At 44.5% G+C, this 13,352-nt stretch overlaps 1 protein-coding gene across 18 annotated transcripts in view; it reads right to left on the minus strand.

Annotated features, from left to right (window-relative positions):
- Positions 1 to 13,352, minus strand: part of SYNE1 (spectrin repeat containing nuclear envelope protein 1) — a 1,651,720-nt gene that overhangs the window by 108,985 nt on the left and 1,529,383 nt on the right. For all 18 annotated transcript variants that reach the window (XM_069606781.1, XM_069606782.1, XM_069606785.1 and 15 more), the window contains 2 exons: positions 12,864 to 13,055; positions 4,329 to 4,659 (listed from right to left, as the gene is read on the minus strand). In XM_069606781.1, coding sequence (XP_069462882.1) covers positions 4,329 to 4,659; positions 12,864 to 13,055 — 523 coding nt within the window. The remainder of the gene's footprint in view (positions 1 to 4,328; positions 4,660 to 12,863; positions 13,056 to 13,352) is intronic.

Consider the following 13,352-nt stretch of genomic DNA (forward strand, 5'->3'; position numbering starts at 1 on the left):
TGCAAGTGAATCACGGACGGGAATGGTGGCAGCGATCATTTCTTGTGTTTTGAGCTCCTTTTGGCGTTTTAAGCACGTTTCTCGCGCTTAGCACAAAATGGTGGCCTGGTTCCCAAAATGGCCAGTCCACGAGGCTCCTTTGTCCTGTCCGCTGACCGTCTTGCTCCCTTCACCTTCCCCAGGTCGAGCCGACCCAGGGCCTTCCTTATTTGGGCATGTACTTTCCCGCGAAACACGGATGCTTTCGCGGGCTTCTACAGGCCTTGTGTGTGCCTCCAGGATGTGGGCTGGGATGTCTGGTCCCAATACACATCCTGGGTGCCAGAGAGTCTAGGGTGGTGTGAATGCCTGGGACCACCGTGGTCGGTGATAGGTCCACGTATGGTGTGAGTGTTGATGAGCGGATCTCCCATTGGGTCCCCTCCGTTTTGGCGCGAAGGGAACCGTGGATAAGAGGGGGCTGGAAACGCCACTACCAGGTCGATCTCCTGAGTTCTCACGAACAAAGGAAGACAGGAGCCAAGTATCCTGCAACCACGAGGCTGAACTGAGGAATGGCTGGTGACCCACTGAAGGACTGCTCCTCTGCACTGCTGTCGCTTTGTGAAACCCTTTTTTACCTCTGATCGAACCAAAAGGCCTGTACTGGTACTTCGACCCTTGGAATAGCGTGGACAGCTATTCTCGCCATCTTCACCATCTCCTGTACGTAAGCCTTCGGAAGTGTCTCTGGGCCATCCAGCAGACTGACCAGCCTACACAGGAGTCTTGCTCTGTAACCGCCGCCAGGTTGTGTTGTATTTCGAGTCCTTGTCACTCTCACACGATTCGTACACTTGGCATTCCCAGGTCTGAAGTGAGTAGTGTACATTTGGCTGAGATACACAGGGCCGCTCCGTTGCCCTGCTGTGGTAACAAACTGTGCGGGTTCACTTCGTTTGGGACATCTTTAACTCAACTCTGCTGCTGCAGAATCTACACGACGACGAGACGTCCCCTGCTCCCCTGAACCTGCCAGCACTGAAACTGACGTGGAGAAGCCTGGGTCTGCTTGCATCGGGGACCGGTGAGTAGCATAGCTAGGAACTGGTCACCCTCCTGCAGGATCCCATAGCTTTTCCCCGCTGTGTCAAACAGCACGCCTTTTCGTACTCGCGCTCTGCTTCTGCCCACAGTGGAGGCTGCGCTTGAGTCGCAGAACTCTGTTCTTCTTCATTTGTGCACTAAACTGAACTGCCTGATTCCCTCGAAGAGACTCCCCTTTTTGCCCGTTGTCACCAGCGTGTGCAGGTACTTTTGAGCACAAGGCTCCACTCTTCGTAGGGCTTGGACTTCCTTTTAGTTAGGTGCCTCTGAAGGCGGACTGGGTCTAATCACTATTTCGCACTGCCTGTTTTCCTCCCCTTCTAGGTGGACTACACATTTCGTGCATCTAACGCTTTAGACTCGTTTGTATTTGTATATATATTGTATTGGTTTGGTATGTGTTGGTTTACTAGAGTTTTATTGTGATTTCGCGCTACGGTCATTACTGCAAAGGCCTTGGAATAAATGTGTATATATTTTAATATAACACCTGCTTGGGGTAGTTTGTAAGTGTCCTTGCTTTGTGTGCTCATTGCGGGCTTTCAGTCACCCCTCTTGAGACCTAGTCTTGACCGCCGCGATCGCTACCCTGATTGGTCTGGCTTGTCCAGAGGTTACCCTGTTCCAAGTAATTAGGTTGGCCTTCTGAACTTCTGCGCCGCCAGGACAGAGTTCAGAAATCCGTCTTAACAGCCGACACCAATTAGAGTCCTTTATTAAAGACTGAACCTGATACTAGGGTGCATTTTCTTCCTCTCAAGATTTTAAATAGTTCCTTCGCCTCCGACTTGGCGTTCTGCATTCTGATATTATGGAGAAAATAAATGTGTATCGGCTATCGCCAATTTATATGTTCTGGAGGCTGTTTTGTAAGCTACCAAGGAATTTGTGCTGGGATTAGTTTTCCAGCTGTAAAACAGCTTAGTGGTTGAAGATTTCAGTTTTTGGAGCTCAACAGAAAAACCATGCTTTACTTTTTTTCCCTCGGTGTGTTTTTTTGGCTTGAAGGGGTCGAGGATGTTAGAGATACGATCTAAATTAGCTAGCAGATGGTGAGACATAGCTACCGGTGAGGCCCATTCAGTGGAGAGTAAAGCACAATCTAAAAGGGGTTCGATTTTATCTAAAGTAATGTTTTAGGTTTCTAACCAGTGAGACACAAGAGCTCTTATTCTTAAGTTTCACAGGAAACGCAACAATGATAGAAAAATGTACACAAGCCTGATCGGAGCAAGGGCATGGGGATATCTGAATGTCTTGCGTGATAATATTCATCACAGAAATCCAATCCAAAGTGTGACCCATAAGGTGAGTAGGGTCATAAATTATTTGTTTCAGTCCTAAATCAAGACGCGATTGCTTTGGGTCAGCCGCTACGGTGTCGTCCACATGACCCAGCCAATAGTTAGTCACACAAGAGCACCAAAGCGAGTATTAGGCTTTAAAATAGGTAACACAAAATTGGTGAGTGCTAAGATAACATTTTCAGACGCAGTGGGTGGACGATAAAGCAACAAGATATTCAGAGTGGATTCTGCAATCAGACCCGCTTTGATATACAGAAATTCGATACCCTCTATTAATTGTTTATTGACTTCCCAGATAGACAATGATTCATTAAAAATCAGAGCTACCCTCCACCCCCCACGACCAACTCGTCTATCTTGACGTATCATGGCATACCCCTTGGAGATGGCGAGATTGAGAGAGGGGCCTAGGTTTCTGTCAGAGCACAGATGTCTAGGTTATCGTATTCAAAAGGAGACAGCTAAGCATTTCAACCGGAAAACACAACCGCCTGACAGGCACCTTTAGCAGAATACCAGACTCAAAAGATGGCGAAGTTTGGAAATCCCTAGCTATAACAGGCATATATGAAGGGGCAGATGCCACTACGTGAAATGCGGTGAGAGAGGAGGAAGGGTCACCTTTGCCAGTCCAACCTCCCCATTAACACTGTTATCGACAATGGGCGCGTTAATATCGCGACCCACAGAGGGAGAAGTTAAAGCAGCATTCAGGTGGAGAGACATACCTATAGCAACGTTTCTCGCTGGGTTTCAACCAATGAGCAGGCAGATGGGATTTGTAGTTTAAAGCGGGGCTACGTGCGTGCAGACAGAGAGAGCTGCTTTAAATCGCACGGGTTGAAGCGAGGGAAAAAACTAAGATAAGAACACCAAAGTGCAATTAATAGTGCAATGTAAATGACTAAAATTAGACAAGCACAATTAAAAACAGGCTAAAATTCAGAATTCAATCAGACAATCAGGCGATCAGAGCAACAATAAATCTAGTAAAAAGTAGCAGCTCAAAGATAGAAGAACAAAATAGTAGTCTTCTCTTGTCTGCTGGTGCTGTGAAGGCTCATGTTTATTGTTGAGTGGCAGAGGTTCTGATTGCTGATCCTCATGTGGCGGGGGTTACAGAGTTGTTATCAAGCTTAGATAATAGGTTGGTCCTTGATGCATGCAATGTCAATTGGCCGGCATTAGATAGAAAGTCTTTGAATGTAATTTACTGTGAGATATTTGCTAAGAAGGTCGCAGCGAGGGAAAAGTCTAGTCAGACATTCCAACTATTTAATGAAGAGGCATTCAGGGTTGGACTCTGTGATAGTGTTCAGAATTTGGCTGTGTGTCTGCCTCCCAGTCTGGTCCGGGATTGAAAGGTATCCCTACCAGGTTGGTTCATACTGGTTTTAGGAAGGTATTTTTTTGTGGTCGTTTGTCAGTGATTTTCAGGCTGGGCAGATATTAAATGGGCCAGCTCAGCCTTGGAAGAGTGCACACTACACTTGATATGTTACTTACTAGAGTATTTCAAAAGCTGGGCTTCTGCTGCTGAGGGGATACATGACATCAAAAGGAGGCATAGCATAGTGCCACGTTCCGCATGATGTTCTCGTTCTCTCTCTCTCTCTCTCTCTCTCTCACACTCACTCACGCACACGCACACACACACACACACACACACACTATTCATTTTCTTAAGTAAGTTCTACGCTGGAAAGCAGGGGATAGATGTACACTGTTAGTCAGATTCATAGTCCATCATATTGACACATTTTTTTGACCATTTTCATGAATATCTGCAAGATGGTTGACATCTGTTACAAAGTGCAGCATTCAATAACTGTAGTGCCGCACAACTGAAAGAACTAACTGAAGTGATCTCATGCATATGTTCTGACATTAGACTGATAAGGAATGATAAGGTCACCCCGGGAATGTGAGTCTTACCTGTCATGCCAGCAGCACCCCTGAGGTAAAACTCTTTCTCTTCTTGTCCTTCTTCTTCTGACTGCAGTGCTCTTGACACAGCAGTCTCCAGGTCACGGCTGAGGTCATAGTCGTGATCCCACTCCAAGGGAATGGAGTCTACACTTGCTGGGGTATCCCGTCCTGAGCGCTCATTCCGAGCAGGGTGTGGAAGTGACAGTGAGTGGTTGGTGGAAGGCAGGGGAGAGAGGAGGTTACTGGGAGACTTGTTATGCCAGCGCATATCTGAAAGATCTGTCGATTCATCTATGTCTCCCTCTCTGTCAGAGAAGTCGTGCTCATCATCGGTCAGCTAGAGGAAAGCAATGCATGAAACAGTTATAGCTATTCTTTGACAATAAATGCAGAATCATTTGTGTCCAAACCAACATACAGAAACAGAAATAACTGCTGGTGTAGTAAACACAGCTACTGCATGAAATAACAGGATAACGAAGCTGAAATCCAATGCTCAGCACAATACATATAGCAATGCCGACAGATGCGCAGAATACCTTGCAAACACTCTGCCTCTGATCATTTGACAATGAGAAGTATCTTGGCATTTTACTTGCAACTGCTGTACTGTCATTTGGTTTTTTGTTTGTCTAAGAATGAGTTATTTTACAACAAACAACATTTATATGAGCAATCTGTGTAGAAAGAAAGGTTTGATGTCATGTTAGTCCACTTTACAATCGCACAAGATTCAAGTTCTGTGACCTTTTATTGGACTAACTGAAAATATGCTGCACCGTACAAAGCAATAGATTTGAAAGTTACAAAGACTTCATCACATCGTGGCCATAGAGCATGCAATGCATTTTATGTGCGAGGCAGACTTTGCTCTCTGTTGTAATGTGCACTTAGAAGCCCTCTATGTCATTGGGTTCCAGGGCAAAACATTTGTCCTCAGTGTTCTGGATATGTCAGCTGTACTGTGCTGGTAGAGTTATCAGGAGAGCATTCGCTTTCATCTTGTATAATTAACTTCACTAACCTCCTGTGCGCGTCAACTTGCAATACTATAGTAGTGACATATAGTAGCATTATTGAGCCGAATGAATAATGAGTGGCTTCTACCAGTACTGCCAGCATGCAAGATAAGAAAAGGATCCCTGAGGATATGTGCAGTGTAGACCAGAGATCTAAACATCAGTATATGGGTAGACCAATACTCTTTATCTAACATTCCAGGACTGAAATCTCTTCACTGGCTCCCAGTGGCTGCGAGGATTAAGTTCAAAACCCTCTGCATTGTCCACAAGGCCTTCTGGGGCTTGGGGCCTAAATACCTTCAACTCTCTCTTCCTAAATATCTTCCTTCACGAGCCCTTCGCTCATCCGTCTCCAACTCCCTCATGGTCAGCCGCTTCTCGAAGCAACGAGCTGGGGGTAGATCTCTCTCCGCAGCAGGGTCCTCCCTCTGGAACAGCCTTCCTGCCTCCCTGAAACTCGAGGAGAACCATCTCCGGTTCCGGAAGCACCTCAAAACCTTCCTCTTCGCTTCTGCCTTCTCTCTCCCTCTCCCCTGCTAAACCTGCTTAACTCCCCACTGAATTCTGCTCTAAACCTGCATCTGGGCCACTCTCAGTGACCTCGGTCCAGGGCCCTGCCACTCTCCACTTGCACTGCCTCCCTGGCTCCCCCTGCACTGTGGGACTGTCACTGTATCCCTACAGCCCCCTTCCCAGCACTTGCTCTGCACTTACCTCGCACTTGCCACCAGCTGGCCCTTTTATTTATTATTTATTATTTTATTACGCTACTTACCTTGTACTGCACTTTCCCCCCCACCTCCTCCCCCTGCACTTTCTCCTTTTCCCCTTACCTCTGCACTTGCGCGATCTGAATGACACCTGGCCTAGTAGGATCGTTTGTCTGTCTTCCCCTTGTTTCCCTCCCTCCCCTGCCTCGTCGCGCCTTGAAACACTTGTGTATAGGCGCGTTACAAATACCATATCATATCATATCATATCATATGTTCACCACACTAAAGTCTGAATGGTGGTTTGTTGGGGAGATTTTTCATTTTTATTCTAAATCCTCTCTACCTGTGAGATTCCCCCCCCCGTCCCCCAGCACTTTTTGGTGGACTCCTGACCTTTTTCTTGTTCTCCTGAATGAGCATGGCCGTTTCCCACCAATCACTCCTGCTCTGACCATGGAAACTCTGTTCATTGTGTTTTTACTTTGATTTATGGAGTCTTGCTTTCCTCCTTACTTTTTTAAGCCATCTGAGTTTCACTTTTGCACCACACAGCACCTTTTGTGCAGTGTTGCTGTGAGCCCTTTGGGCACTCCTTTCTATATTCTTTTATTTTCCTAAGCAACTACTGTTCTCAAGGTTAGAGGGATACCTTTTATCATTCTTAGCTTTTCCTTTTTGTGAGATCAGCACACACCACACCAACATTTATGTTACAGTGACAAGCATACACTTTTGGCTGGTGGCAGTGGACGTGTTCTACTGATATTTGTGAAATTTGTGCCCACAGGCTGTCTCCACAGTTGCGGTTATACATAGAAGGGCCACCATTGACCCAAAATGGCGACTTCTTTCTTTTATCGCCATTTCTTGTGTGCTTGCCTTTCTTCGTTCTTCTTCTACCATTCGGGTGGGAGGAGGTCCTGGTTTGAATTTTGTCTTCAGCGGGAACCATTTGTGTAGGATGCTGATGCTCCAGTATGATAAAAGCCAAAGATCCTGAGGCAGAAGACAAGTCAACAACTGGAACAGAAGAACCGAAGAAGAAGATGACCACAGGCGCCAGCAGCAACTGCGAAGAGACCACTGCTGTCCTGACCCCATTTTCAAATCAACAGAGGAGCTCCGGATAGGACAACTTCTCCTCTTTGGGTGGTGGGACTAACTAGCCATAAGACGACCTGCAAGATGAGCAATTCCTCGATGTGCTGAGACCTTCATGGGATGCAAACTGCCAATACCCGGGACCTCCAACCATATTGCAGGGCATCGTCTTTCCATGAATGAATTCTTCCAGAACTTTGGTGAGCTCCAGTTGGACCTCCAGAGATAATATCCTCCTCCTCAAAGTCCCCTCACCAGAGTGCAGGACCGAACAATCAAGCAGAATTGTCCAGGTGTTAAATGTTAATCTTTAGAGCCTGTGAAAAGGCACCAAAACTGCAAACTGACATTGGAGCACAAAGAATCTTTTGCTGCGAGTCCTTTCTCCCGACTGCTGCTGCGACATCCCTTCCAGAGTCCCTCCTTTCATCACCAAGAAACAGGAGACCGGGTTCATCGCTGATGCACCGAGAAAGAATCCAGCTGCATCTTCTTCACAACTCCTCAGGTATTTTGGGACACGTGTTAGTACATTCCTCAAGTCATTCTGTTGCTCCTTAGCTACTGGAGTGCTGACTCTGGTGTTTGGGTGTTTAACAATACCGTTCGCCCAGGCCTAACTTTTGTGTGCCCATAGGGAGCCTTTACTAAGGTCCCTGAAACCGTTTTGACCCACAAAAGCATCTTACTTGTAATTGAAGAATCCTCTGGAACTTTTCCTTTTCTACTTTCCTTACTGCACGGCTTAAGACTGGTGAAGGCCACAACTGGCTGTTGAGAAGGAGATGTTCCTGGAGGCTTCAGACGGTAGTTGCCGGGTGAGGCCGCGATGTGTGAAGGATCATAGGTACGATACATGTCACACAGGGTTATTATTACAAGCATGCACTGTCCATGTCCCTTTTTGAAACTCGAAAGCAAGAATGCAATACTCTGTACCTACCACTAGATATCAGCCTATGCACATCATGGGATTCCAAGCAGATCCACATGCCTCAGAAATATATGTACCCAGAGGAGAGGCGGGCTAATAGCCTAAGCCCTCATGGGACACTCTCTTTGCTCAGACCCACCAAATTTGGTTAGCGGGCCTTTACCGACTGTAAAGATGGATTTTCAGAATCAATCCTGGGGGTGGATTCCAAAAGGCAACCATATTCCTGCAAATAGGAGAAAACACTGATGTCTAGCCAAACCCAATTAAGGCGTGTAGCTGAGCGGTACGGCTTAGAATGAGCAGGGTGTGAGAGTGATCTAGGTCTATAATGTGACACAAACAGAGCACTATTAGAAATGAAATTAGACAGAAGATGTACACAAATATACAATTATTTATTAGGCCTTTGAATACTCCCTAAGCAATTAAAACATATGGTAAGCATTGTCACACAACTACTACTATATGCAATTAGACATTCACTATTGGGGGGAGGGTTCTGCTAACAGAACACACACACACTTTACCTTTAAAACAGTAAAGCTATAGGTAAGCAACGTTAAAAGCAACACTGGTTGGGCAAGGTCTCCCAGTAATGGCAGTGTTAGGGACTGATCAGTCTCCCCCATAAAAAGCGAGCAAAAGCACCTACTGCCAAAATGTCTGTTCAGGATGCAAACAATAGCAATACAATAGTACGTCCCCCTGAAGTCTATGAGGGAAAGGAACATCTTTTCTAACACCCACCAAGCTCACCACCCAACCAGGAGCAATATTTATTATCCAAGCTGCTGTTGGCAGCAGTGAGCTACCTCAAGGGCTCTCCCTTTACTCAAGGAACTTGTAGCTCGCAGGTGGCTTTCCACAGGGTGTTGGTAAAATAATCAAATGTACATTGCTATTTCGGAGCTTGTGCATCCAGTGATAGCAGCGAAGTAGAGGGTAACACATATTATGGTTAAAGGAAATATTTGGCATTTGTATTCCTTGCAGAAGAAATATGCTGTGAAAGAAGCAAGATTGTAATGACAGGACCTAAAGGCAGCTGCCGGCTGCCCCACCCCACCCCAGAGAGGCAAAACAAATGGGCAGAGGCTTCTATGCCTCGCTAGTAAGGGAAACCAAATGGATGGTGCACGAGTCATCAGGCCACAACTTGCAGAAACTCATCGGCAGGGGAAAGCAATCAGAAATGCATCTCATGAGGGTTTGAAGACATTAAGGAATCAAAGTCTGCTAGCCATTAACTCCCCTAAATCCAGGACAGACACTATAAAATAAACCGACAATAATATTTGGTGTTTTGAATGACGGCGCAGGAGGAGAACACATTCCATTTGATGCTTTCCCCCAGCAGTTTTTGCTTTTAATTAAATACCACAGTTTGATGTTTGCACCAGGCCGTGTGAGACTACACCACTAATGGGTGTGTCCTGCTTTTTGGTTTGTTTTAGGTGTTGGTGGATCATGGGACAAAGAACCGACACTTATACTTGCCTATACGAAAATACTTGGTTAAGTGTAAGTTTAGTAATGAAGTATTATGTTGGTTTACATGCTTTATGCGAAATTAAATGACTTTTGAAGAGTATAACAGTTCTATTCAATATTGTACACTTCCTTTCTGTTTAGAAATGGATACAGCTGCCCTGAAGAAAACAACAGTTGTTGAAACTAGGTATATCTTTCTACCCTTCGGAAAAGCGCATTTTTTGAAGACAGTCTTTCAGCTGTCTCTCCTAGTAGACTTTTGGTTGTGTTCCATTTGTGATGATGGTTGTTTCCAAATCCATGAGCAATTTTGTATACCTTTAGAATTTGGGCCTAGGGTTTTCTATAGAATGTTTTTCAATAATTGTTTGTATGAGCATTGCACTGAGTGTATTTCATCACACATACGATGGGACGGATTGTGGTGGAATACAGGATTAGAATTATTGCACATTTTCACATTGCACTTCATGACTAGTTACATGTATGAACATTATGATGACTTTTAAACTGATTTAATTGTCTTAATTGTGTGTTGTTTTGTCACATGTATGTCCAACATTTCAGATAGCCAGCTATGGCGGCTTTTAAAGATATGGTGAAAAATTGAATAAGGAATTATTTAGTAAATGTATTAGATTCATCGCCATTCCGCTTCTTCAGTCTATACTTTTGTACAACGGCGCATAACACAGCTAGCGGTCCCAGGGCACTTTGGTAAACAGGTGTTACAATTATCAATCACCACCCACATGTGCGGTACTCAATTTGCAGTGTTAAAAGGATGATGGTATGAGTCGGCCTGGTCAGGTTTTGAACTTTTGACCCTGCAGAAGCTCCTCATCTGAGGCATAAGTGCTCAGGGCAAAGATATGCAGCACACCTTTAATATGGCAATATCAAAGCATAAACAAAGTAATTCATATTTTGTTCACACCTCATTCGCTGGCCATGTCCCCAAAAGGCCTTTAAAAGATGGGGTATTCTGGTGGTATAAAGGATTTCAGTAGCCCGAGTGGAGACTCTCTGCTTGGGGCAGTCACGCAGGGCTGCCGCCCTTTCCTGAAGGGGAAAACCTTGGTACCGAGTTGAGACACCTTTCTGAGGATTAACCACTCTGGCTATTCCTGTTTGAACCAATATGGACTTGCTTCTTTTGAACCTTAGGTGGCTATGCTGGTCACAGAAATCTGGCCCAGTGTGTGGGAATTCTGGAGAAACCCTGATATAAAGGACTGATTCTGTGCCGAAGAGTGCATAATCAAGCTGCCCCTGATCTAAAGGATACAGCCTGGACTCTTAAAGCAGGTTACGTACACCACTCAGAGTAAGGCCATCCTGAGGCATCCCTGTGATCCGGGCTGTGGTTTGTGCTGCGGAGTAGCAAGTTGGGCTACTCCTGTTCTAAATGGTTGAGCTTGGGCTCTTCACCCTTTAGTAGCCAAGCATGCTATATATACACCCAGTGTGGTGTGAGGTTATTCTGGGGGAACCCTGAGACACCGTCTGTGGTTCTAAGTTGAGCAGTTGCTAGTCAGGCGGCTTTGAAAAGGTAGACCTTGGGCATTGAAATCATTTGTTATACATTCAGCTAAAGGTCACTGGCACACTGTGTGGCGTTCTTGGGGAACTCAACTGCTCAAGAGTCTCAGAGCCGACTGCCTGAGTGAGTCTGAGCCCTACCAGAGCTAAAGATGCATGCTCAGGGTGGTTGAGAACCGGTCTTAACCCTTTACGTTTGTTCGCCACAGTAGATCGGAATTGTCTTTTGTTGAAATGCTTATTGAGGAGGCATACCAAATTAAAAGTAGCAACGTAGAATGACTTGCTCCTAAATACATTCAGGAGACCCGGGGTATACTATTACAAAATATACAATTCTATAATAACTTGTGTTGAAATGTACAAAAAGCATCCCTGCGCATTGTAAGCATTGTTCCTAATGTAGATGTTACCCACATCTCTTATAATTCCAAAGCTTGCAACGAGCAAAGCAACAACTGAATATACATATTATTTAATCAATATATAATCTGTGCATTTTCTTTAGCATTTTGTGATTTCTTAAATGCCAGAGAGATGTACAAATCTCATTGTGTCTCTGATAGTCTATCCTTGGAATTCAACCTCAATACCAGTGGGTGAGTCAAGGTATAATCATGTTTATCATACACTCGCCTGCTTATGAAGTAAAAACATCCAACTGACATAATGGAAAGCTGCAGCAAAAATCACAAATAGACCAGACCGCTGAATTTGACTGATCCGACCAGCCCATCATTTTTGCTCTATAGATTTTGCACTAGGGCAGTTGCCAGATGTGTGCTCACAAGTCCATATCAGGACATCAAGAAGTATATAAATGAATGGCAATGCAATTGGTCCCTGTTGCCCCCCAAAAATACTTTTTTCAAATAGCAATAACTACCACAACTTTGACATTTTTGTAAATAGAATTCCTTTCTAAATCCAAACTCCATTGTACTGAATTTATGAACATCCGAATGTTGAAAGATTGAATTGGACGTGGCAGGATTCCATCTTTTGTGACCCTTTGGCTGCACATCTTCAGCAGCCAAAACTCAAAATGCTAAAATAGCATCCACCAGTCAAACACACCTAAATGTTGTGGACATTGAGCCAAGCTAAATGCCCAGAACATTCAAACTACAAAACCGGATTACTCTTTGCACCAAGTTTCACACTTGGCACAAAGCATGACAGAGACTCAAACAGCCCAAGACTTTGAAACTCCATGTCTGTTCTCCTAATTTGAAAGGTCTTTACTGTGCTTTAACGAAAAAAGCTAAATGAATAATCCCAAGTGTAAGACTCCTCCTGAATGACCAACCCACTTCTCCTGGGATAGTGCCACACACGCAGGTCAATTGAGTGCTTTACAAATACATTTTAACTTCATGTTGTAAAACCTCCTGCCCAGACCAACAAAAACACTCTTATTCTTTCCTCATCTCTGACATGTTCCAACATTCTGCCATTGCGTTTCCCATTTTGCTCACTAGTCTAAAAAAATGGGCTGCAAAAGATATAAGAAGCACATTCTCAGTGTCTATGTCAATACATGAGAATGCAATTTTCTGTATGACTGTCTATGTTGACTGTCTGCCTATCTATCCATTAATTCATCCATACGTGTATTATTCCAATTCACCCACCAATCCCATGACATTTGTACCATACTTTTGGTACATATATAAGTCTTCTTGACAACACTCATGATCCATGTTGAACAAAGTAGATTTACATGTTTACATACCGGAAGGCGGAGTAACTTCTTGTAGTAACGGTCCACTCGGCCAAAGACCTCAAAACAGTAACGCCGAAGTTCATCGAGTTCTTCCTCAATGACAGTGGCATCCATTGGTTCACTCTTCTCTATCAGTTGTTCTCCCTGAAGAATGATCTGATCAATCTTATTGTTGTTAAGTGATATCTCCTGCTGGAAAGCCTGAAGTGGGGACAACATGTGTTCACATAAGTAGGCGTCAGTCAGGCAAGAGCTTACACAAAATGCTTATTGTCATGTTTGTGGTGCATTGAGGAATGAACAACCTGTCAAATTAAAGATAACTGCTCTGCAATGAGGAACACGTGGTTCACGTAAATAAGTGTTCCAATGCAATATAGAGAACCTGGATGTAAAGGTGCAGCTCCACTGTCTGAGAACACACAGATTCATTGAGCTCATTTTAGGGCTCTTCAGGATGGTAATCCTCAAAACTGGTTATTTGAGAAATCCATTCAC

The sequence above is a fragment of the Ambystoma mexicanum genome, chromosome 4p (assembly GCF_040938575.1).
Source record: "Ambystoma mexicanum isolate Mex_15411 chromosome 4p, UKY_AmexF1_1, whole genome shotgun sequence".
NCBI classification, from domain to species: domain Eukaryota; kingdom Metazoa; phylum Chordata; class Amphibia; order Caudata; family Ambystomatidae; genus Ambystoma; species Ambystoma mexicanum.